Source organism: Benincasa hispida, chromosome 4, assembly GCF_009727055.1.
Source record: "Benincasa hispida cultivar B227 chromosome 4, ASM972705v1, whole genome shotgun sequence".
In the NCBI taxonomy this organism is placed as follows: Eukaryota; Viridiplantae; Streptophyta; class Magnoliopsida; order Cucurbitales; family Cucurbitaceae; genus Benincasa; species Benincasa hispida.
In genome coordinates, this window is record NC_052352.1 from 38,913,400 (window position 1) to 38,936,638 (window position 23,239).

Here is a 23,239-nt window from a genome sequence, read left to right on the forward strand (position 1 = left end):
GGGAAGGAAGTGGAAGCAAATGTTGCTACCACTAAGAAAAAGTTTTTAAGAGGATCGTCCTCTATATTCAAAGCTGGACCCTCTAAAGCTCAATTGAAAAAGAAGGGAAAAGGGCAGGCTCCCACGATAAAGAAGGGAAAGAAGGATACAGATAAAGAAAAATGTTTCCACTGTAACTAAAACGGGCATTGGAAGAGAAATTGCCCAAAGTACCTTGCAGAGAAGAAAGCTGAGAAAACGGCACAAGGTAAATATGATTTACTGGTCGGTTGAAACATGTTTAGTGGAATATGATAACTTCAACCTGGATACTAGATTCAGGAGCCACTAATCATATTTGTTTCTCGTTTCAGGAAACTAGTTCTTGGAAAAAGCTTGAAGAAGTGAGATAACCCCTAAAGTTGAATAGGAGAGGTTTATCTAGTTGAAGCAGTGAGAAGATCTGAAGTTGTTTTTTGAAAGGATATCTAGTACTTAAAATTTTTTTGTATGCACCTCTTTGAAGAGGAATTTGATATCATCGCTTGATTATAGAACACTTATATACAAATCTTTAATATAAATGAAGCGTCATTTTTTGTAAAGGGTATTCAAGTTTATTCTGCTACACTTGAAGACAATTATATAATTTAAGACCAACTAGAGCAATGTTTTTTAAATACGTGAAATGTTTAGAACATTAGAAACTCAGAATAAAAAACAAAAGGTTTCTTCCAACGCCTATCTATGGCACCTTAGACTTGGTCACATAAATCTCAATAGGATAGGGAGATTGGTCAAGAGTGAACTTTTAAGTCAGTTAGAAGATAACTCTTTACCTCCACGTGAATCCTATCTTGAAGGAAAGATGACCAAGAGATCTTTTACTGGAAAAGGTCTCAAAGCCAAAATACCCTTAAAGCTTATACATTCGGACCTTTGTGGACCAATGAATGTCAAGGCTCGAGGTGGGTATGAATATTTCATCAGTTTTATTGATGATTATTCAAGATATGGTGATGTTTACCTGCTTCATCATAAGTCTGATTCTCATGAAAAGTTCAAAGAATATAAGGCTGAAGTTGAGAATGAATTAAGTAAAACAATAAAGACACTTCGATCAGATCGAAGTGGAGAGTATATGGACATACGATTCCAAGACTATTTGATAGAAAATGGGATCCAGTCAAAATCTCTGCACCTAGTACGCCTCAGCAGAACGGTGTATCAGAAAGAAGAAACAAAACCTTATTAGATATGGTTCACTCTATGATCAGCTATGCTCAATTGCCTGATTCCTTTTAGGGATATGCACTTAAATCCGTTCTCCATATTTTGAACAATGTTCCTTCTAAAAGTGTTTTAGAAACATCTTATGAGCTATGAAAGGGCGTAAAAGTAGTTTACATCACTTTAGAATTTGTGGTTGCCTAGCACATGTGTTGGTACAAAATCCCAAGAAATTAGAACATTGTTCAAAATTATGCCTATTTGTAGGTTATCCAAAGGAAACAAGGGGTGGTCTGTTTTATCATCCTCAAGAAAATAAGGTATTTGTATCGACAAATGCCACATTCTTAGAGGAAGACCACATATGAAGTCATCAACCTCGCAGTAAACTAGTATTGAATAAAATTTCCAAAGACGTTACAGATAGAGCTAGTTCATCTACTAAAGTAGTAGATAAAACTAGTACATCAGGTCAGTCACATACTTCTCAAGAGTTGAGAATGCCTCAATGTAGTGGGAGGGTTGTTCAACAACCTGACCGTTACTTGGGTTTAACAAAAACACAAGTCATCATACCTGATGACGGCATAGAGGATCCATCGACCTATAAACAAACGATGAAAGATGTGGACCGTGATCAGTGGGTCAAAGTCATGGACCTCGAAATGGATTCTATGTACTTCAACTCTGTCTGGAAACTTGTAGATCAACCAAATGATGTAAAACCAATTGGTTGTAAGTGGATCTATAAGAGAAGACGCGATCAAGTCGGTAAAGTACAAAATTTTAAGGCTCGACTTATGGCAAAGGGCTATACCCAGAGAGAGGTAGTGGACTATGAAGAAACTTTCTCTCCCGTTGCCATGCTTAAGTCGATTAGAATACTCTTATCCATTGCCACCTTTTATAACTATGAAATTTGGCAGATGGATGTCAAGACAACCTTTCTAATTGGCGATCTTGAAGAGAGTATCTATATGGCTCAACCAGAGGGGTTTATTGCACAGGGTCAAGAACAAAAGGTTTGTAAGCTTCAAAAATCCATTTATGGGTTGAAACAAGCTTCTAGATCTTGGAATATAAGATTTGATACTGCGAGCAAATCTTATGGCTTTGAACAGAATGTTGACGAGCCTTGTGTTTACAAAAAGATCGTCAATTCTACTATAACGTTCTTAGTTTTATATGTCGATGATATTCTACTTATTGAGAATGATGTAGGATATCTTACTGACGTCAAACAATGGCTAGATACACAATTCTAAATGAAAGATTTAGGAAATGCGTAGTATATTCTTGGGATCCAAATTGTTCAGAATCGCAAGAATAGGACACTAGCCATGTCTCAAGCATCAAAATATTGTCTAGATATAAAATGAAAAATTCCAAAAAGGGTCTGTTGCCTTTCAGACATGAAATTCATCTGTCAAAAGAACAATGTCCTAAGACACCTCAAGAAGTTGAGGATATGAGAAATATTCCCTATGCCTCCGAAGTTGGAAGCCTGATGTATGCAATGTTATGTACTAGACCTGACATATGCTACTCAGTAGGGATCGTCAGTAGATATCAGTCTAATCCTGGACGTGATCATTGGACTACCATTAAGAACATCTTAAAATATCTCATGAGAACTAGGGACTACATGCTCTTGTATAGTGCTAAGGATCTTATCCTTACTGAATACATTGATTCTGATTTCCAAACTGATAAAGATGTTAGAAAGTCTATATTTGGATCAGTGTTCACTCTTAACGGAGGAGCAGTAGTGTGGAGAAGCGTAAAACAAACCTGTATAGCTGACTCCACAATGGAACCTGAATACGTAGCTGCTTACGAAGCAGCAGAAGAAGCAGTATGGCTTAGGAAATTCTTAACAGATTTGGAAGTTGTTCCAAATATGTATCTACCCATCACCTTGTATTGTGACAACAGCGGTGCAGTTGCAAATTCAAAAGAACCTTGAAGCCATAAATGGGGAAAGCACATCGAACGCAAGTACCATCTTATCCGGGAAATCGTACACCGTGGTGACGTTGTAGTGACCCAGATACCTTCTAAGCAAAACATTGCTGATCCTTTTACAAAAACCCTCACGGCTAAAGTTTTTGAGGGTCATCTACAGAGTTTAGGTTTACGGTGTTTCTAAACTAGGACAAGTGGGAGATTAAGTTGGGTGTGAATGCCCTAGTTTATTGTATTCATATGTTTATTGTACTCACATGTAATAGTAATTTCTCACAGTTAAATTCATCATCGTTTGATCCTACTAGGAGTTTTAGTCCAAGTGGGAGTTTGTTGGATTTCATGTCCTAAAACTCGTAGTTTGTAATATCATATTCTTGTTCAATAAAGCTGTTATTGAAAATCTTTAGTAAATTTAAATTTTATATTCATGAATCCAATAAATTAAGGTTCTGAGGCTATTAAGTTTTAAGTTTGAACTTTATGTAGTGACATAAATGTGAATCAAGTTCAAATATATGATTTAAGTATGTTATCTTGTCCAAATACTTCCAGCATGTTTTAGTAACTCCACTTTCATGATGAACTAGTATGATGATTTGAGCACTAAACCTTAGTTCTCAACTAAATGTTTATGACTAGTTATATGACAGATACTGAAGGATAACGAGAAGGTATCCTAAGGATACTGAAGGACAATGAGAAGGTATCCTAGTTAAGTACCTAAGGTATGGCGGTTCTCAGTTATAAGCACGGCACGTAAGTAATACGACGTCAAGGGATTGAGCAAAGTTATTCTCATGCTAAATTTTATGTGATTCCAAGCAACTTATTTCTATGATTGAAAGCATGAGCAACGTATGATGTTTACTAATGTATGAGTTTTCCAAGTATGTTTTCCATGCCTAACGCATGCTAATGGTTTTTACAAGCTAGTTCAACATGATTTAAGCCAACTTATTTTACAAAGTATGAAGCATGCGTTAGGGTTAAAGCTAAGGTTGAATGAAGCTTGATGTACTATGTTTTAAATGTACCTAAGGTGTTGACGATACATAGAAAACTCCACATGCACGTAGGCTGTTCTGAATGAGAGGCCGAAGTATGAGTCTCTTAGCCGGTAACAGACGTTGGGAGCTAGAGCGATGTATGCTCGTTCTCAAGTAGGGAATAATGATGTTTAATGGTGATTAAGAGTAGTTATCAATGTTTATGTTTAGAGGGAGTTGCTTGAGATGCCCATCGGGTTACTTAAAGAGATCGACGTAGGGGTCTCTACTAACCATAGTTCAGTATGAAGAGATCGAAGTAGGGGTCTCATCTGGCCATGGTTTGGCACTGAGAATTAGAGCGATGAATGTTCATTCTCAACTAAGATTCAGGTTTCAGATACAATAGTTTTAAAGGTTTTATGTACATGTTTGCTTGGCATATTTTAGTTCTAGTATTATGTTTTCAAACTTTCAGTTTAAGCATGAGATTTATGTTTTTATTAAGTTACTCACTGGGCTTCTAGCTCATATTTTCAAATGTTTTCCTTTCAGGTAGCGGTCAGTTCCCAAAAGACTTTTCTGTTGCTGCTCTGCCACTCAAAGAAACAGGTTGAAGGAAGCGTAATTGAAGACCTGTATTAGTTAGTACACATGTGTCTGTCTAGTGACTAGTATTCTTGATGGGGCTCACTAAGTTGTAATATTCATGTATGAACAATGTTGTGAAACCCTGTAATGTAAATGTGTTAAGTTCTGAGTTAATATGTTCGTATATTGGTGATATGTATGTATTCAAGGTTTAAGCAAAATTTAACAGGTTAGATAGGCAGTAAGTGCCAGCAAAAGAGTTGGTAACTGCTGCAGTCACCATTCCATCCAAGTTAATAGGTTAATCTAAAGCGGGGTGTGACAGGTACACATTTAGTGGGTTATGTGTATACGAAAGAGGGGTATACATAACCATGTGTACGAAAGAAGTACACATTAAGTGGCCTATGTGTATACGAAAGAGGTGTGCATAACCATGTGTACGTAAGAGGTACACATTTAGTGGGTTATGTGTATACGAAAGAGGTGTAGGTATAACCATGTGTCGAAAGAGGTACACATCCCTACAATCATAGAGAGGACTTGAGGTGTACATAAGAGGTGTACTCTAGGGGAAAGGAAAAAAAAGGAGTGAGCCATGTAAGGGAAATATTCAGGTCCGACTAGTAGAGAGTTTCAGTTCATGTTGCATTTATTGGACATAAATGCTTAGCCTGACCCTGGTAGTGGGGTTACTTACTGAGTATTTTATACTCACTCTTTCTCATGTTTATGTTTCAGATAAAAGTAGGGACGCGCCGGTGAATGACAAACAGAATCCGTGATCGAGCCACTGAGACCAGTTTTATGCTTCCGCTTATGATGTTTAGATTTCTTTCATGTTTTTCCACTTTCGGTCTGCATGTTTGAAACTTACTAATTAGTATTCGTTTCTAAACTTTTACAGTTTTCTAGACTCATTAAATTTCTAATTATGATTTATGGGTACCCTGTTATTTGACTTTGATTTAGTTTTAATGCAAATATTTTATTTGACTTTATTTATTTAGCATTTACTTCACTATGAAAAATGTATCATTTTAAATTCTATGCATGCATGTGTATAGTAACGACCTAGCTCGAGTCCTAGGGAGCCGGGTCGTTACACAACCTACTCTGATACCAATTGAAAACTAAGTGAATCACAATAATTCCACAACCTAGGAAAAATGCTATTGACAAAATTAAAGACAAATAGACAAAAATAAAAAGTAGAAAAGATGCACACAAAGACTTGTTAACCCAGTTCGGTGTAATCACACCTACGTTTGGGAGGCTTTCTGCCTATGTGAAAAGAGATCCACTAGAATGTAACTTAATTTCTACAACATACACTTCAACTAAGATTACATAAAACCGATCTACTCATAACTAGTGAGCACTAAGTTAGGCTCCCCCTAACGTTGATATTGCTTATGATGAGTCTGCAAATTTAGGCTCCCCCTAAATCTGATGCCACAACAACAACTGTACCCTCTCTTCACCTGCTAGTTAAAAGAACGCTCAACCAATACTTTGCCATAACACTACGAAGAATTTACTTGGTCATGTTGGGTTTTATGTCCTAAAACTCATGATTTGTAAACAATAATCTTATTATGTTAATCAATATAAATGTTATTGAAATTTGATTCAATAAAGTTGTTATTGAATGCTTAAATTGCTCATTTCGTTTTAGAAATAACCTAAATTCAATAAACTAAGATCCATGACTATTACATGAGTACTTAAATTTCATGTGGAGACATAAAAATAGATCAAGTGTCGTCTTTGTAGATGTTACAATTGTTGTGAAGTGATCCTGATTCATTCATGTGGAGACATGTGAGTGGGGTGTTCGATGCGAAGGAGTTTATATAAGATCGGACCAAGAAATTAGTCACTCTTACTTTATAACATTGTTTACTATTTAAGACTGACTATTTCAAAGTGATGACCTAGGTAACTTGACCTTAATCTTGAACTAACTATGAACTCCTGTGTCGGCTCCTACCCGCTTTGCATGGGTGAGGGTTGACTCAACAGTGTCGTCTCAATAAGCCTCCTATTTCAGGGGTAAGACCGGATAGATAGCTGGGGACATAGGGTACAACACAGAATTTGTTCCTACCCGCTTTTAGGGATAATAGAGAGGTTGTTCCCTTTAATTGTTGACTCTGGGTCTTGAACAATGGGCCCTACCCTCTTATTGGCCTGAGAAAGATTTGGTTTAGTGAATGGATCACAAACCGATTGTTCGTTAGAGGATCAATGAGACTTAAGGAATAAGATGTAATCTCGGGGGTAAAACAACTTTTGACCTAGTTGTTATTACAAACAACCTGTGAAGGGTTGACTTACTGATTATGGTTATATCGAGTGGATACAATTATATCTACAATGAGAGGAGTGTAACTACTAGGCTTTAGTGGAGTGACCTGGTAGTTAACAAATGTTGGTTAATTAGGTTAAAGAGTTTAACCGGTTAATCTTGGATCATTGGAGCCCATGATTTGTAGGTCTATTAGGTTTTCTTACTAGTTCATAAATGAATTAAACCTTAGAATAACACGATGAGAGAATTTGAAATGTTCAAATTGAGGGAATCAATAATTATATATGATGTAATTACACGTTTAATTATTGAATTAAACGAAATTGGAGAATTGGATAATATTTAAATTTGATTTAAATATTATATGAATAAAGATTCATGATTCCAAACTTAAACACTCAAAATCCACTTAATCTTGCAAGTAGGTGCTTTCATTTTTCTATAAAAACAAGTTGCATGAATAACTTGCACAAAACTGAGCAAGGTTGAGCTGAAATGAAGATCATGCATTGCTGAATGCTGACTAGTTTTGAAGAAGAAGAGTTCTTCAACAAACCCAAAAAAATCTGACTTCTCTTCTCCAATAATCTTCTAAATTCCTACTCATTTTGAATCCTACAATTCAATCTAAGGTTTTAGAAAATAGTAGAAAAGATCACGTGGTGGTTCACACCTTATTGCTGAGGAGATTGAAGCTGAATTTCGTGGATTAAAGGAATTTTACAAAGGTATATAAGAAACCCTATTTTCTAATATATGAACATGCTTTTTTAGTTGCTAAAATTAATGAATTAAAGTGCTTAATGATTCTGTTTGCTTTCACTAATTGCATTCTTACTCCAACAGATCAGACCAAGCTTCAAAAAGACCACATAACTTCTGTTTGTAACACTGATTAAGTAGCTACACTGAACAAAAGAGATCATTTGATTTACAATCGATCAACCTCTAAAGATGAAAATGTGGCTTACCCTAAAACCGCAAAGAAGGCATAAAAAAATGCAATTCTCATCAGGTAAGAAAGCCACCACCAACAGCAACCCAAACAAGGAAAAGATCACCCTAGCAAATCTGCCACCGACAAGGAAAGAATACCCACACCAAGCCAGAGACAAAATATCCAACGCAATAAACGAAAATATTATCAGCCAACCAAAGTTATAACAAGGATTATTGGTATTGGATTTTTATTCTTGTTGTATCTATGGATCTTGATAAGGTTATAATCATAGTGTGGCAACTTTGTGAAGCTCGAAATACAGTGGTGTTTCGGGGACACCGGATTGATGCTAAGACTATTTGGGATGTGATTAACAGACATATTTTTTTACTTTTCCATTTGGAGTGCACAGATTGATAATAAAGGAAATGAGATGTCCCTTCCTACGTATATCCTAAAGTAGATCATATGGCAGCTCCGGATAGATCATATGGCAGCTCCGGATTCTTCTTATTGGAAATTGAATACTGGCGCTACTTGGAACCTAGAAACTTGGGGGCTAGGTTAGCTGCTTTGAGATCATTTGAATTGTGAGTGGCTGGCTGACCTGACATTTATCCCCAAATGTCAAGAGGTGAAGCTCCTTGAAACTATGACGATATTTGGTCTTGAAAAATATGTATACCATCCATGTTTCGATTATCTTGATTGAATGCAATTACCTGGAGGTCATAAATCTACTGAATGATGTTGCTGTCGATTACTCGAAAGTTCCATTATTTATTAAGGAAGCTAAGGATAAGGGTGATGAGCTGGAGTTGTTTTTCTCTCATATTTGTCATAGTGAGAATGTGTTGGTGCAAAGCTTCGGTGGATCAAAAGTCTTTAATTCATTCTACTCCTTATCGTGAATGGTTTACATTGTCTGTATCTCATGATTTCCTGTGTAGGTGGTTGGTTGTTGTTGTATTGATCTTATCCTAAAAAACATTTAAGCATTTTATTATTATTTTTTAGAAATGAAAATAAAATTTGAAAAATATGAGTGAAATGGCAGATATTAGAAAATGGGATGAAAAGACTGAAAAAGGGATGTAAAGGGGGAAAAAAACAAAACAAAACAAAACAAAAGAGTGAGTTTGAAAAGCTCATAGCCGGCCGGGCTACTTCTTATCTTGTCAACGATGGAGCATAAATCGTGGATGGCGAGCGGCGGTAAGCCCATCCGGTGCAGAGGTACCAACTTCTTTTCCTTGCATTTTCTCTCTATTTCGTAATTTCTGTTGTGTATGTTTGAAACTATTGAAAATTGTTAGCGGCGGTGTGCCGGAAGGCTGGGGAGGCGTTGGTAATGGAGGACATAATGGTGGCTCCGCCGATGACCCATGAGGTTCGGATACGGATCATTTGCACCTCCCTCTGTCATACCGATATCAAATATTGGAACATGAAGGTTCTTTTTCTTCTCTTAATCCTTTCATTTTAATTTTTTTTTTTTTTTTTTTTTTTTAAAATTTCAAAACAATTTTTTTTGTATGATTAATTTGTGATTTTGAGTGAATGGTGTGTTCAAAATGTGATTTGGAGTCTATGTATGGGTTGTAGTGTGATTTGTAGATTATTTATGCGATTAATATTTGATTTGGGGCTTGTTGTGTGATTAGACTGTGATTATGAGCCTTTTTTTGTAATTAAATTATGATATAAAGTCTAATGTGCGTTTAAAGTTTCATTTTGGGATTAATAACGTGTGACTTGTGTGATTTTGAGCCTATTTGTATGATTAAATTGTGATTAAGTATGGTTAGCTTATTTTGTGATTAATGTATGTCATTGAGCTTATATTTGTGTGATTGAATTGTGGTTTTGAATCTATCGAGGAGTTTTTTTTGTACGATTGACCCATTCACAAGTGTTTTTATGATTGATGACCTGTTCCTTACAAATGTATGAAATCTAACCTTATGCTTACGTCTAACCTAAAACGAGCATTTGGTAAAAAAAAAATTATAATCCGATCCAAGGATGTTGAACATAAAGAGACACCATCTTGAGAGGACATGTGGAGGATCCCATGTTAGAAAAATCAAGAAATCTCACAATGTTTGTAAAGATATATGGACTACTCTCACTATCAATTGGTTTTGAAATGGAGCCCGTGTTATCAAATAGTTGGAATTAGTTAATTTGTTCCGTTGGCAAAGAAGCATGTTGAATAAAGAGAGTTTTCACGTCCATACAAAAAGGGCCAAAATACCCTCGAGGCCTTGCATCATTGACATTCCTTAACCCTTTGAACCAGGTAAATCCCCCCATTGTTGATCCAACCTAAACCCTCTCGTTTAGACACAACAAAGTACTTCTGTCTTCTACCCTTTGTTATAATGGTCGATAAGTTTCATTAATTTTGAAATATGGTAATAAGTTTTTGGAAGTGAGAAAATGGAAACGTGATTTTTCAAATTATTATTGGAGAATTGTCAACCAAAGAGATTTTCCCCATCATTGTACTTTTGAAATTTACAAATTTAATGAAAATCTACATGAAATTGAAATCAACAAAACACAAATACCTGATGTTTGGAGTGTAACTCTCACCAGAAATATTCTAGAAACATTAGAGTGTAACTCTAAGCTACAAAAACCTAATCATCTCAAAAATGACTTCATTAGCATTAAAAATGGGAAAGTAAACCATATAGAATAGTTTAAAATTGGATTGCGGTTTGATGCCAAAAACTCACCATGAGTTTTATTTGAACCTAATTGCTTCCCTCACTGGATTGTCATATGCAGTTTCTGCTTCATTTTCTTCTCGTTTGTTAACGGAGTTTTGTCATTGCGTCGAGTTATTATTCCGATTTATTTTTGTCTATCTTCTAAATGAAAATTAAAAAGGTCTATCCAGTCAAATTGTTTTGTAACAAACTCCCATCAATTGATATCAAATTCATCCAACCCTATTGTTCGAATGTTATTAGGATCCTCCAGGGATTGTTCCACGAATTTTGGGCCACGAAGCTGTTGGGTAAGTCACAATATCTCCATTCTCTTGGACTTTTTGTTTTTCTTTCTAAATATCTAGCATGTAAACCATAATTTGTATTTCTATTTTTCAAACATTTTTTTGACAATATGGGGTGGGAGAATCAAAGCTCCAACCTCGAGGTTGATAGTAGAAGCTTTATTTTAGTTGAATTATGCTCATGTTAACTTTCTTAAAACTTTGCTCTTTGGTAGCGTGTCGGCACGAGGCATACTCCTCAACCCACCTGTTATGACGATCTAGCTTAGCCATCACTCAGACTCTGAATGATTCTCACGATATAAGATCTTCATTATTCTTTCTAGGGGGATTGACATCGACTTTTCTTTTGATATGGTCAGCCTTAGCTCGTACCTCATCAGAATTAATTTTAGCCTCGTCTTTTATCTGTTGTTGCTAATTGACACCTCTTTGTTACCTTAGTCCTTTGTTTGAATCACCACATCTAAAGTGAGCCTAACCAACCATATCAATCACTTGATGGAGACACAAGTTACTTGGGAGAAGTTGATTCAAGCTCAAGCTAATATAACTTGCCTCAATTGAACCCTCACCGAACTAAGGCTGAACTCAAATCCTTTCAAACTAACTGTTCCAAGGTCCCGGCTAAACTTGAGAAAGTTGAAGATCTTCTTTCAAATACCACATATATGAAGGAGAAGTTTACTGAAACTGAAGTTTTAACTAGAATGCAAGATGTTGTGATGGAATACAGGGTGGAGTGGAGCGAGGAAAGAAATTGAGATGAACTTTGACTATTTAACCAAAGATTTCGAGACCTTGCGCCAGAACCCTACGCTTTCACTTCTGGGAATGTGAGCTTTGAGGTTGATACTGAAGCTAACAAGGACAGTTACTCATCATGAAGTTTAGGAACTTTAGACTTTCATGCTTCTTATGTCGTACTTTTATATTATCATAAAAGCTATTTGCATTTTACTATATTTTTCATGACGTTTAAAGTGACGCTTCTTGTTTGCTGCTTTCCTCGATAGTTGTCTGCCTTTTACCATGATCGGTCTTGACCTTGCTCTTGTTGGGGTTGGCCTTAGAGTGGAAGCTAAAATTCATTCTGGTGAGGTACAGGCCGAGGCTGACCCTATTGAAAGGAAACTTGAGGTCGACCCCTGGAAAGAAAGGATTCATCTTACGTCGTGATAATCATTCAAAGTCTGAGTAATGGTTGTAGCTGGATCGTCATAACTAGTGGGTTGAGGAGTACACCTCGTGTCGCACCCTACCAGAAAGCAAAACTTTGAGAAAGGAGTTTAGCTTCGCCCCCAATCCTAGAGTACCATATTTCCAATTTTTCATATAAGTGGGGCCATTCACAATCACCTCTTCCTTAAAGTTCAGATTTACAGATATTCGCCAAAAGTTGAACTGTGGATCAAAATTTGAAATGACATAGAAAGATAAAAAGTGACTTGGCTAAGAGGAGGTTAGCAATGATAAAGGAGACCCATTGCCATATCTAGCTCAACGAGCATGGCAACAGATGAGATGGCTTCACCCATTGGGAGAGATTTGAGCAGGGGCAAGCTGTATGAGTGTCAGAAAGCCTTGAAGGAAAAAAAAATATAAGGGAAGACAGACACCAAATGGAAACATAGAAAGATAAAAAGTGACCTCACCAAGAGGAGGGTTAGCAATGCATTCATTGGGAGCATGACCCTCATATGTACATCCATTAGACTATATTCGTATCTCAAGCGCTCAAGTTGAGTCTCAATTACAAAAGATGGTGAACTCAAAGGATGGACCTCATCGCCCATCTTGAATCCTGTAAGATCTCACTCCCTGCAAATCGAATTAAAAGAGCAACAAACAGAAAAGAGCAAAACAGAGACAAGAAGAAGGGTGAAGATGATCGAAAATGTAGCTCTGTTACTCCTTGCTTTTATTTATGAACGATTTCTTCTATAATAATCCATTCCTACAGTCATTTAAACAGCCTCTCTAAACCTTCCCCAAAATGGAGCAAACCTCTCCCCAAAAAGGACTCCCTTCTGCCTCCCCGAAAGAAGAAATACAAACAAGGAATATCCCAGCACCTTAGAGAGAGCTGGGTACTTCTCTCCTACCTAAAAGTCTCCCCACTTTTAGCAAATTCCTTTCCTGCCTCCTTTAGTACGATCCTTGCCCTTTTGTAACAGACTCGTGGTCCCCTCCATCCTCTCTCCCCACATTTTTTCCTTGATCATCATTGGTTGTTGTGACATTTCCCTTTTTACCCCTTCTTTTATAAGTATATATTATTGGTGGCCTTATAATACCCCCCTTCTCAAAATGAACCTTATCCTCAAGGTTGAAATGAGGAAACTGTTGATTCAATACTCGAACATCTTCCCAGGTTGCTTCATTCTCGGACATCCCCTTCCATTTGACCAGCCACTCGTGTGTTGCCATGTCTCCATTCCACCGTACCCCCAAAACAGTCTCAGGTGCAATTTGCAGCTCAAACTCTTTAGTCAACATGGGAGGGTGCTGTTGGACCTGTTGGCCTTGTTCGAGCTTCTTCTTGAGCTGAGAGATATGGAATACATTATGTATTTCAGCTTCTGGTGGCAAGCTTAACCTGTAGGCTACTTCTCCCACTCGTTCAGTTATTCTATAAGGTCCATAGAACCTCGGTGCCAGCTTTACACTTCTTTTAGCCAATGTTTTCTGTCTGTAAGGTCTCAGCTTCAAGTATACTTCTTCTCCCACCTCAAAATTCAATTCTCTCCTATGTTTGTCGGCTTGCTTCTTCATTCTATTCTGTGCTATGGCCAAATTCTCCTTCAAGACATTGAGTGCTAAGTCCCTCTCTTGCAACTGTTGTTCCACGGTGTTGTTGAACGTCTTCCTGTCCCCATAAGTGATTAGGGGTGGTGGTGGTCTCCCATAAACAGCTTGAAAAGGGGTGGTTTTGATGGAGATATGGAAAGTTGTTTTATACCATAATTCAGCCCAAGCTATCCATTTGTTCCATTTCCTTGGTTGTTCATTACAAGAACAGCGCAAGTAAGTCTCTAGACATCGGTTCACCCTCTCCGTTTGTCCATCAGTTTGTGGATGGAATGATGTACTTCTTTTAAGTTTCGTTCCCATCGTTGTAAACATCTCCTTCCAAAAATTGCTCACAAAGATTTTATCTTGATCAGTTAAAATAGAAACGGGTACTCCATGGTGTCTCACTACTTCCTGAATAAATATTTCCGCGACTTGCTTTGCTGAAAAAGGGTGTTTGAAAGGGGTGAAGTGAGCATACTTACTCAATTGGTCTACCACAACCATTATAGCATCATACCCTTCAGCCTTTGGTAACCCTTCCACGAAGTCCATGCTTTAGTCTTCCAATATCATGTATGGAATAGGGAGTGGTTGAAGTAAGCCTGCTGGAGTGAGGGTCTCGAACTTGTTTCTTTGGCATATTTCGCACCCCTCAACGTACTTCTTTACATCAGATTTCATTCCTTGCCAGTATAGCTCTCCACTCATTCTCTTGTATGTTCTCAAGAATCCCGAGTGTCCCCTAACACCGAATCATGGAATGTATGCAATAGTGAAGGGATTAAACTAGATTTTTTTGATAGCACTAACCTGTCCTTGTAAGTTAAACGTCATGTTGCCATTTATATCTCGGCATTCCCTCTGGATTTTCCTTCAAAAGGGTGATGATTTTCTGTAGATCCTTATCTTCCTCCACCTCTTTCAAAACAACTTCAATACCTATAATAGTAGGTGCTGATAGTGTACTAAATTCCCCTTGTTCTCGCACTCTTGACAAGGCATCTGCGGCTTTGTTTTGTAACCCCGGTTGGTATAGGATTTCAAAATCATATCCAAGTAGCTTGGTTAACCACCGTTGGAACTGGGGTTGTACTTCTCGCTGCTCTATCAAGAATTTCAAAGCCTTCTGGTCCGATATCACTGTGAATTTGCTTCCCAAGAGATAGTGTCTCCATTTTTCTACTGCTAGAACAACTGCCATCAATTCTTTTTCATAAATAGACTTCCCTTGGGCCCTTGCTGATAATTTCTGACTGAAATATGCTATAGGTCTCGAGTTTTGGGACAGAACAACCCCTAAGCGAGTTCTTGATGCATCTGTTTCTATCACAAATCCTTTTGAGAAGTCTGGGAGNAAATCATATCCAAGTAGCTTGGTTAACCACCGTTGGAACTGGGGTTGTACTTCTCGCTGCTCTATCAAGAATTTCAATGCCTTCTGATCCGAGATTTGGGACAGAACAACCCCTAAGCCGGTTCCTGATGCATCTGTTTCTATCACAAATCCTTTTGAGAAGTCTGGGAGGGCTAGGACGGGGGCCGTGACCATGGCTTGCTTCAGATTCATGAAGGCTTGATTGGCTTCTTCACTCCATTTAAATGAATTTTTCTGGAGAAGCTTGGTAAGAGGGGCTGCTATATTCCCATACCCTTGCACAAAGCGTTGATAGTAACCCGTGAGCCCCAAAAATCCTCTTAACTCAGACACATTCTGAGGTTGTGGCCACTCCCTCATAACTTTAACCTTCCCATCATCAACTTCTACTCCATTAGCTGATATCCAATGGCCTAAATATTGTATTCGCACTTGGCAAAAGGTGCATTTTTTTGATTTGCATACAGCTTGTGATCTTGAAGCACATTGAAGACCACTCCCAAGTGTGTTTCATGTGTTGATAGGTCAGGGCTGTACACCAATATGTCATCAAGGAAAACAAGTACAAATTTACGAAGGAAAGGACGAAAAACCTGGTTCATTAATGATTGAAAGGTGGCTGGTGCATTTGTGAGTCCGAACGACATGACAAGAAATTCATAGTGACCTTCATGCGTTCGGAAAGCTGTCTTCTTGATGTCCTTCTCATTCATCCTGATTTTGTGGTACCTTGACCTCAGATCTAACTTAGAGTAGACTGCTGACCCATGTAATTCATTTAACAACTCTTCGATGACCGGTATAAGGAACTTATCAGCCACTGTTGCTTGGTTTAGTTTTTTATAATCAACACAAAACCTCCATCCTCCATCTTTTTTCTTCACTAATAGGACTGGGCTGGAATATGGGCTGTGACTTGGCCGGATGATCCCTGCCTTCAGCATTTCCTCCACCAACTTTTCAATTTCTTCCTTTTGGCAGTGGCCGTACTTATATGGCCTTACATTGATTGGTCTCTGCTCCGTGTTCATCAATATACGATGGTCTATAGCTCTTTTAGGTGGTAAAGCTCTTATCTCCTCGAAAATGTCCTTATTTTCTTCGATCAGAGCTCGGATCATTAGTGGGAGTTCTTCTGCCTCCTCGAGTTCCTCTTTCCCTTCATTCTTTTCTTTACTGTCATACTCATAATTTTGAAACTCTACCAAAAACCCTTGGTCATCCTCTTCCCAGGATGTTGTGAGTGTCTTGAAGGAAACCTCTGCCTTGGTTAGGGAAGGATCACCCTTCAAAAAGACTTATGAGTTCTCTGACATAAATGACATGGTTAAGGATGGCCAATATACTCCCATGAATCCCGTCGTGCATAACCAAGGCATCCCTAGAACCACGTCCATCTGTCCCAAATCAATCGCTAGGAAGTCGACCTTCACACTGAGGTTGGGTAGTTTAAGATCAATCGCCTTGCAGATCCCTCCCCCTCTTATAGCATCCCCATTTCCAATGACTACAGAAAAACTCTTTCTATTCATTGGTATTTTCAGTTCGTCTACTAACCTTTTATGCACAAAATTGTGTGTGGCTCCGCAGTCGATCAACACTAATACCTCCTCTCCCTTCATTGCCCCCCTCAGCTTCATCGTCCCTGGGCTGATAGGTCATATATCGATCTCAAAGCAATTTCGGCCGTTTCCTCTGTTTCTTCTTCTTCTCACGGCCCCTCTTTTTCCTCTTGCTCCAGGTTGAGTTCTTCGTTATCATTGGTGATGAATAACATCAGTTCCCGGTTCTCCTTTTGCTTGCATCGATGGCCTGGGCTGTATTTCTCATTACAATGAAAACATAGTCCCTTGTCCAGCCATTCGCGAAACTCACTATCTGAAAGCCGTTTCATGGGTGGCTCCTTCTTCACGAAGTTGCTCTTCACAGGTAGGGTGATCCTTTTAGTCCCTTATGTCTCCAAGCTCTTCCCGCTCTTCAGTATCGAATTTTCTTTGCCTTGGGCTTCCTTTTTGCAAGGCCCAACAACCCCCAGATCTGCTAAAGCTATCTTCAGGGCTACATTGCGGTCGCTCACCAGTTGGGCTTCATACATACATTCCTCCAGAGTGGTTGGTTTTCTACTGATCACTTCGGCCCTCAAGGTTGGTTCCAGTCCATTTACAAACGCATCTCTGAGAACTTCTTCCGCCAGGTCGGGTAGGGGTGTCGAATACGTGACAAATTTCTTCACGTACTCTGCATAAGTTCCTTTTTGCTTTATTCTCAACAATCTTACGCCCAAGCTCCCTTCTCCGGTCGGTCTATAGTATTCGAACATCCTCTGTTTCAGCTCCTCCCATATTCTGATAGGTCTCCGGTTGTGGCTCCATCGAAACCAGTCCACTTCCTCTGGCCCAAAGCTGATGACCGCGACCTTAACCTTCTCCTGATCAGATAGCTCGTGGATTTCGAAGTAGTGCTCTGCCCTGTACACCCAAGACTCCGGGTTCTCTCCAGTGAAAACGGGTATTTCCAGCCTCTTGTACTTACTTTTATCGGATCCCCCTCCTCCATTGCTGGGGGTCGACTCTGTTTCGTCAGCCTTCCCTTTCATTTTCATCCTCCTCCCATCAGAAGCACCCGATTCTCAGCCTTCCGAGCCGTATTGCTTTCTCTCATCTCCTCTGTCAACTTTTCGATGTTCTTGCACAAACCCAGCAGCATCTCTTTCATCTCCGATACTTCCTTCCCATTCTTTTCAAGCCTTTCTTCTATTTTTTTCTGAGCCATCGCTCGTGTACGCCCCAGGATGAAGTGGCTCTGATACCACTTGTAAGATCTCACTCCCTGCAAATCGAATTAAAAGAGCAACAAACAGAAAAGAGCAAAATAGAGACAAGAAGAAGGGTGAGATGATTGAAAATGTAGCTCTGTTACTCCTTGCTTTTATTTATGAACGATTTCTTCTATAATAATCCATTCCTACAGTCATTTAAACAGCCTCTCTAAACCTTCCCCAAAATGGAGCAAACCTCTCCCAAAAAGGACTCCCCTTCTGCCTCCCCGAAAGAAAAATACAAACAAGGAATATCCCAGCACCTTAGAGAGAGCTGGGTACTTCTCTCCTACCTAAAGTCTCCCCACTTTTAGCAAATTCCTTTCCTGCCTCTTAGTACGATCCTTGCCCTTTTGTAACAGACTCGTGGTCCCCTCCATCCTCTCTCCCCACATTTTTTCCTTGATCATCATTGGTTGTTGTGATATTTCCCTTTTTATTCCTTCTTTTATAAGTATATATTATTTGTGGCCTTACAAATCCCTGAGCATATGGATCAACTTCATAATAAGAAAAATAAAATGAGTCATGGCTAGAGTAAGAAGCACCATCACCAAAGGTGTTCAAACTCACATCATCATCACTAGCCACAAATGGACCGCAAAAATAAAATGAAGAAAGAAAGAAAACCAGCCTTGCAAAAAAAGAAAAGAGAAGAAGATATGGTTGGAAGATGGAAGTTATGGAAAGGACCCTATTTTATAAGCCAAAAAGGGAGGAAAGTTGTAATTCAAATTTGAATTAAAATTTGCTATTTAAAATCCCTATTACAAATTTGCTTATTGTTAAGCTATTTTGTGTTGCAGAGAGGTTGAGAGTGTAGGAGGTGAAGTAAGTGAAGTAAAACAAGGCGATTTTGTGATCCCAACATTCATGGCCGAGTGTGGGGAGTGTAGAGATTGCACATCAAGTAAAAGCAATCTTTGCTCTAAACAGCCTTTCAAACTCTCTCAAGGGATGCCTCGATGTGGGACAAGTAGGTTCACTGATCTTAATGGAGAGGTTTTGCATCATTTTATGTTTGTGTCAAGTTTCAGTGAATACACTGTGGTGGATGTTGCTCATCTCATTAAGCTTGATCCTATTCTCATCTCTCCTGACAAGGCGTGCCTCCTTGGTTGTGGCGTATCAACAGGTAGTTCTAATATATTATTCTTGCATTGAGTCCATTTTAATATTAGAACTCAATACCTAAACATTCAAATATTCAAACATTGACAATGAGACCATTACCGTTAGGAATAATGAACCTCTAAATCATATCTTCACGATGATATGATATTCTTCAATGTCCACTTTGGGCATAAATTCTCATGACTTTGCCTTTGATTTCACCAAAAGGTCTTATACCCTTGGAGACAATTGTCCTCCCATATATATCCATGATCATCTTCTTATCTTGCTAATGTGGGGCTTTGATTGTATTTCAAACAATTCTCCCCTCAAATAAAGGGCCATCAAGCCTCCCTTCAAATAGTCATCTCTTCAAATTATACTTGAGCACACCACCCATCCAAAAGCTCAACCTGGAAATAGTCACCCTTCGAATTACACTTAAACACTGCCTGCCCAAAAGCTCAACCACAAATGGATACCATCATGACTACATCTTCCAAGGATCCACTTCTTATTCGATGCTCCATGATTCTACCAGTATGGCTGAGTCCGATTATAGCTCTGATATCACATGAAATTATGTGGAGAACTCCAAATTCAAAGAAAAACCATAATCCATCAGAAAGAAATTTACTATGTGAAAATTTGTCACAAATACTGAATTCTCTCCACATTCCCGGTTACAAGAGTACTCTCTCAAAACTTTTTACACCATTTTCACTCTCAACTAGAGAATACTAAAAGGGAATTTGACTAAAGTTAGCACACCCAAACTTAGATTGTTTCTAATTGGAACAACTTGAAAACAAAGTCAAACTCATTTTATATTACTTGAAACCCATTACTTTCCTATATTTTTTAGCTGCAGGAACTCATGACTTTCCCAATCATTTAAGATGTGGGATTTCTCTCTTCAAATATGTTGCCAAAATCCAACAATTACTTTGGGTATAGTAGATTTGTTCTGGTTGTGTTTGGAACATTTTGATGTTTAGGTATTGAGTTCTAAGACCTTTTACAAAAAAAAAAAAAAAAAAAAAAATTGGGATTGAATATTTTTTTTGGGTTTTAGTTTTGAATTTTTTGTTGATTAAAATAAATTTTAAACAAACAAAAAGATGCATTTTAACTGTGAGAGTAGTAGTAAGAAAGCTATTGATTGTTAGCCATTTGGTTCCAGGAGTGGGTGCTGCTTGGAGAACAGCAAATGTGGAAAAGGGATCTACTGTTGCCATTTTTGGGCTGGGGACTGTAGGCTTGGCAGTAAGACTTCATTATTCACTTCAAAGACTTCATTCAAAAGTTTCATGGCTAAGGATTGTTTGGTATTCAGGTTGCTCAAGGAGCAAGAAAATGTGGAGCAGCTAGAATTATTGGGATAGATGTCAACCCAAATAAATTAACATTGGGCAAGTATCTCTTACATATTTAACAAGTCAAGGTTCAAATTTCAACTATTCACACATTATTCTACATTATTAATTATTAACAAAATTCTATGGCATCATAGCATGAATATTTGATAGATTGTTTTTTTTTTCCTTACAATATGTGGGGTGGGGGAACTGAACCTCTGACCTCGAGATTAGTATATAACACAAGCATATGCTAGCTGAGTTATGCTCACGTGCTCGTGAATATTTGATAGATTTGAGTAACAAATGTCGGATTTGATATCAAGTATTTAAATGTTTGGCTTAAATTTTTTTCCAAGTTGAACAAGAAGTTTAGTAACAAGAAAAATGCATTTATATTACAGTCTAATATAAGCATTGAGTTTACTATGATGAGTTTCCACACATTTTTCTAATGAATTATTTATTTTCTTCAATGCAGCAAGAGAGTTTGGAGTCACAGAGGTAGTTAATTCTAGAAGCATTGGAGATAAATCTGTGAGCCAGGTAAGAGCCACAAATTTTATGATCTTGATAATGTTGAAAACATATATTAAAATGATGAATTATATATATCTTTTTTGTATATATAAACTTAATTTTTTATTTAGCTGAATAGAAGATCTGGAGTTCAAATTCATATTTCTCCAACTACACCGTTTTAGTTTCTAAAGCTTGATAGTTGTGTAGTCTTTCAAATTAGAAAAGATTTTCAATTACATTTTTCAATTTTCAAATTTAATTTTAAAAAATCTATTCTTATAACGACAGTACTTAATCGTTGGACATTGATTCGACTAATAATGGGAGAAAATATTAAAAAAATGAATTAACTCTAATTTTCAACTAAAACTTTTGAATCCTAACATTTTTTATTTGACATGCAGGTAATCAATGAGATGACCGATGGGGGTGCAGATTATTGCTTTGAATGTGTTGGACAAAGTTCCTTAATCAAGGAAGCATTTGCATGCTGCAGAAAGGTATCATTATGTATATAGTTTTTGGTGTTTCAAATTTTAGTTTAACGTCAATGTAAGAGTAAAAATTTGAACATCTGATAGTAACAAAGTTGATTTATTTTTAAGTTGACATTTGAGTTGGTTTTGTTTGCGTTATTTTTCTGTATTAACTAATGACGAACAATTTCTTTAACTTCAATGAGTTTAGGGTTGGGGGAAAACAATTATATTTGGTGTGGAGGAGCAAGCTTCACTTTTAGGTCTCAAATCTATAGATGTCATTTATCAAGGGAAAATGGTGATAGGATGCATATATGGTGGACTTAAGCCTAAATCAGACATTCCTACGCTCCTTCAATGGTACATAGATAAGGTACCCAACAACAACTAATGTGAACCCTACTTTTTTCCTTTTTGCTTGTGTGTGTATAATCTTATAATTAATATTTATTCTATATTGCTACCAAAACTACCAAAGGCTCTAATTTAGTTCCTAAACATAATTTTATATGAAAATTATTATGAGCAAAAGTTTTGCTCAAGTGAGCTTAGCTCAATAGTAATGGACATAACCTTCCATAGAGGTCGGAGGTTTAATTCTCCACCTTTGTAGTTGTACATAAAAGAAAAAATTATTATAACTTTAAGGGATCCAATTTTGTAACTAACCCTGCAAAATAGAATTTTAAGAAGTTTGGAGATTATATTGATGATCAAAATTAAAAGTTTTGAGACATAAAATTTAAAATGAAGATATGATGTTGTCAAAATATAAGTGATAGTATCTCAACTATATCTTTCACTTTTGTTTGTACTTTTTATGCAAATTCCTCTGCATGGTGCAATTTTATTTATTTTAGACATATGTGAACTTGACAGAAACTACAATTGGATTTATTTATCACACATGAAATTGGGTTTGAAGACATCAACAAAGCTTTCAATTTGTTAAGTGAAGGTCAATGTCTTAGGTGTGTGATTTGGATGACCAAATGAAGCAGCCTCCTGCCTTCTCACTCTTCAAGCAACTTCCACTATTACAAACTCCTTTTGTATTAAAGTTTAAATGTTTCTTTTCTAGAACATTGGAAATGGATGAGAAGCCTCAATGAAATATATGTTGGTTCACTTTCTTGTATTTTGGCTGGGAAATCAAAAGCATTATGTACAGGTTGCACAAATAAAGTTGGGGCAGTTGTCGAGGGGCGGATCTATGAAGGGCTAGGAGCAAGTGCTCCTCAAATTGTGACAGATTTACATATTTGTATATTGATTTTCATTAAATATTAAAAAATTGTAGATATAGTTAATATATATTGTCCATTTAGTAAACACAAATAATCAGAGAATGCTGTAGTGGTGCAAGGTGTCGTTTTTTCTGTAGTGGGTGTGTCACGTGGCAATTATATTTTTTTTGTTAGAAAGAACTATTAGAAAAAAGTAATATTTTTGTGTCTAACTTTCTTCACCAAATATATTTACATTTATTTTAAAAAAATATATAATATTCTAATTTTTAGTATACTTGAAACAAATCGAAAAAAGTTCATTCCATTTTATTTTTATATAGAAAAATGAATTAAAATATTTATAAATATAGTAAAATTTCATGGTTTATTTGCGATCAGATAGACAAAGATAGCCTATCACATACTGACTATGATATTTTGTTATTATTTGTAAATATTTTCAGTAGTTTTATTATTTAAAATAATTTTTTTAAAAAGAATATACAAATATTTTTT

General features: G+C 37.2%; 1 protein-coding gene across 3 annotated transcripts; it reads left to right on the plus strand.

Moving 5' to 3' along the window:
• The first annotated feature begins 9,064 nt into the window (after window positions 1-9,064).
• On the plus strand, window positions 9,065-22,826 carry LOC120075432 (alcohol dehydrogenase-like 7). Of its 3 annotated transcripts, none has more exons than XM_039028817.1 (10): window positions 9,066-9,244; window positions 9,325-9,461; window positions 10,990-11,036; window positions 18,829-18,998; window positions 20,319-20,401; window positions 20,472-20,547; window positions 20,975-21,039; window positions 21,420-21,515; window positions 21,703-21,867; window positions 22,374-22,826. In XM_039028817.1, the coding sequence occupies exons 1-10, from the start codon at window positions 9,193-9,195 to the stop codon at window positions 22,488-22,490; spliced, it is 1,008 nt and encodes a 335-aa protein (XP_038884745.1). In that variant the 5' UTR covers window positions 9,066-9,192; the 3' UTR covers window positions 22,491-22,826. The 3 variants fall into 3 exon arrangements, with proteins under 3 accessions (XP_038884746.1, XP_038884745.1, XP_038884744.1); XM_039028816.1 differs by having other exon boundaries at window positions 9,069-9,244; window positions 18,829-19,157; XM_039028818.1 differs by lacking the exon at window positions 21,703-21,867 and having other exon boundaries at window positions 9,065-9,244; window positions 18,829-19,157.
• The last annotated feature ends 413 nt before the right edge of the window (window positions 22,827-23,239 follow it).

What these genes read in the sequence shown, in the direction of transcription:
- LOC120075432 (XM_039028816.1), top strand. Translation starts at nt 9,193, where the DNA reads ATGGAGCATAAATCGTGGATGGCGAGCGGCGGTAAGCCCATCCGGTGC. An exon ending in TAAGCCCATCCGGTGCAGAG is followed by an intron (nt 9,245 to 9,324) that starts GTACCAACTTCT and finishes GAAAATTGTTAG; the next exon opens with CGGCGGTGTGCCGGAAGGCT. An exon ending in TGGGGACTGTAGGCTTGGCA is followed by an intron (nt 20,402 to 20,471) that starts GTAAGACTTCAT and finishes TTTGGTATTCAG; the next exon opens with GTTGCTCAAGGAGCAAGAAA.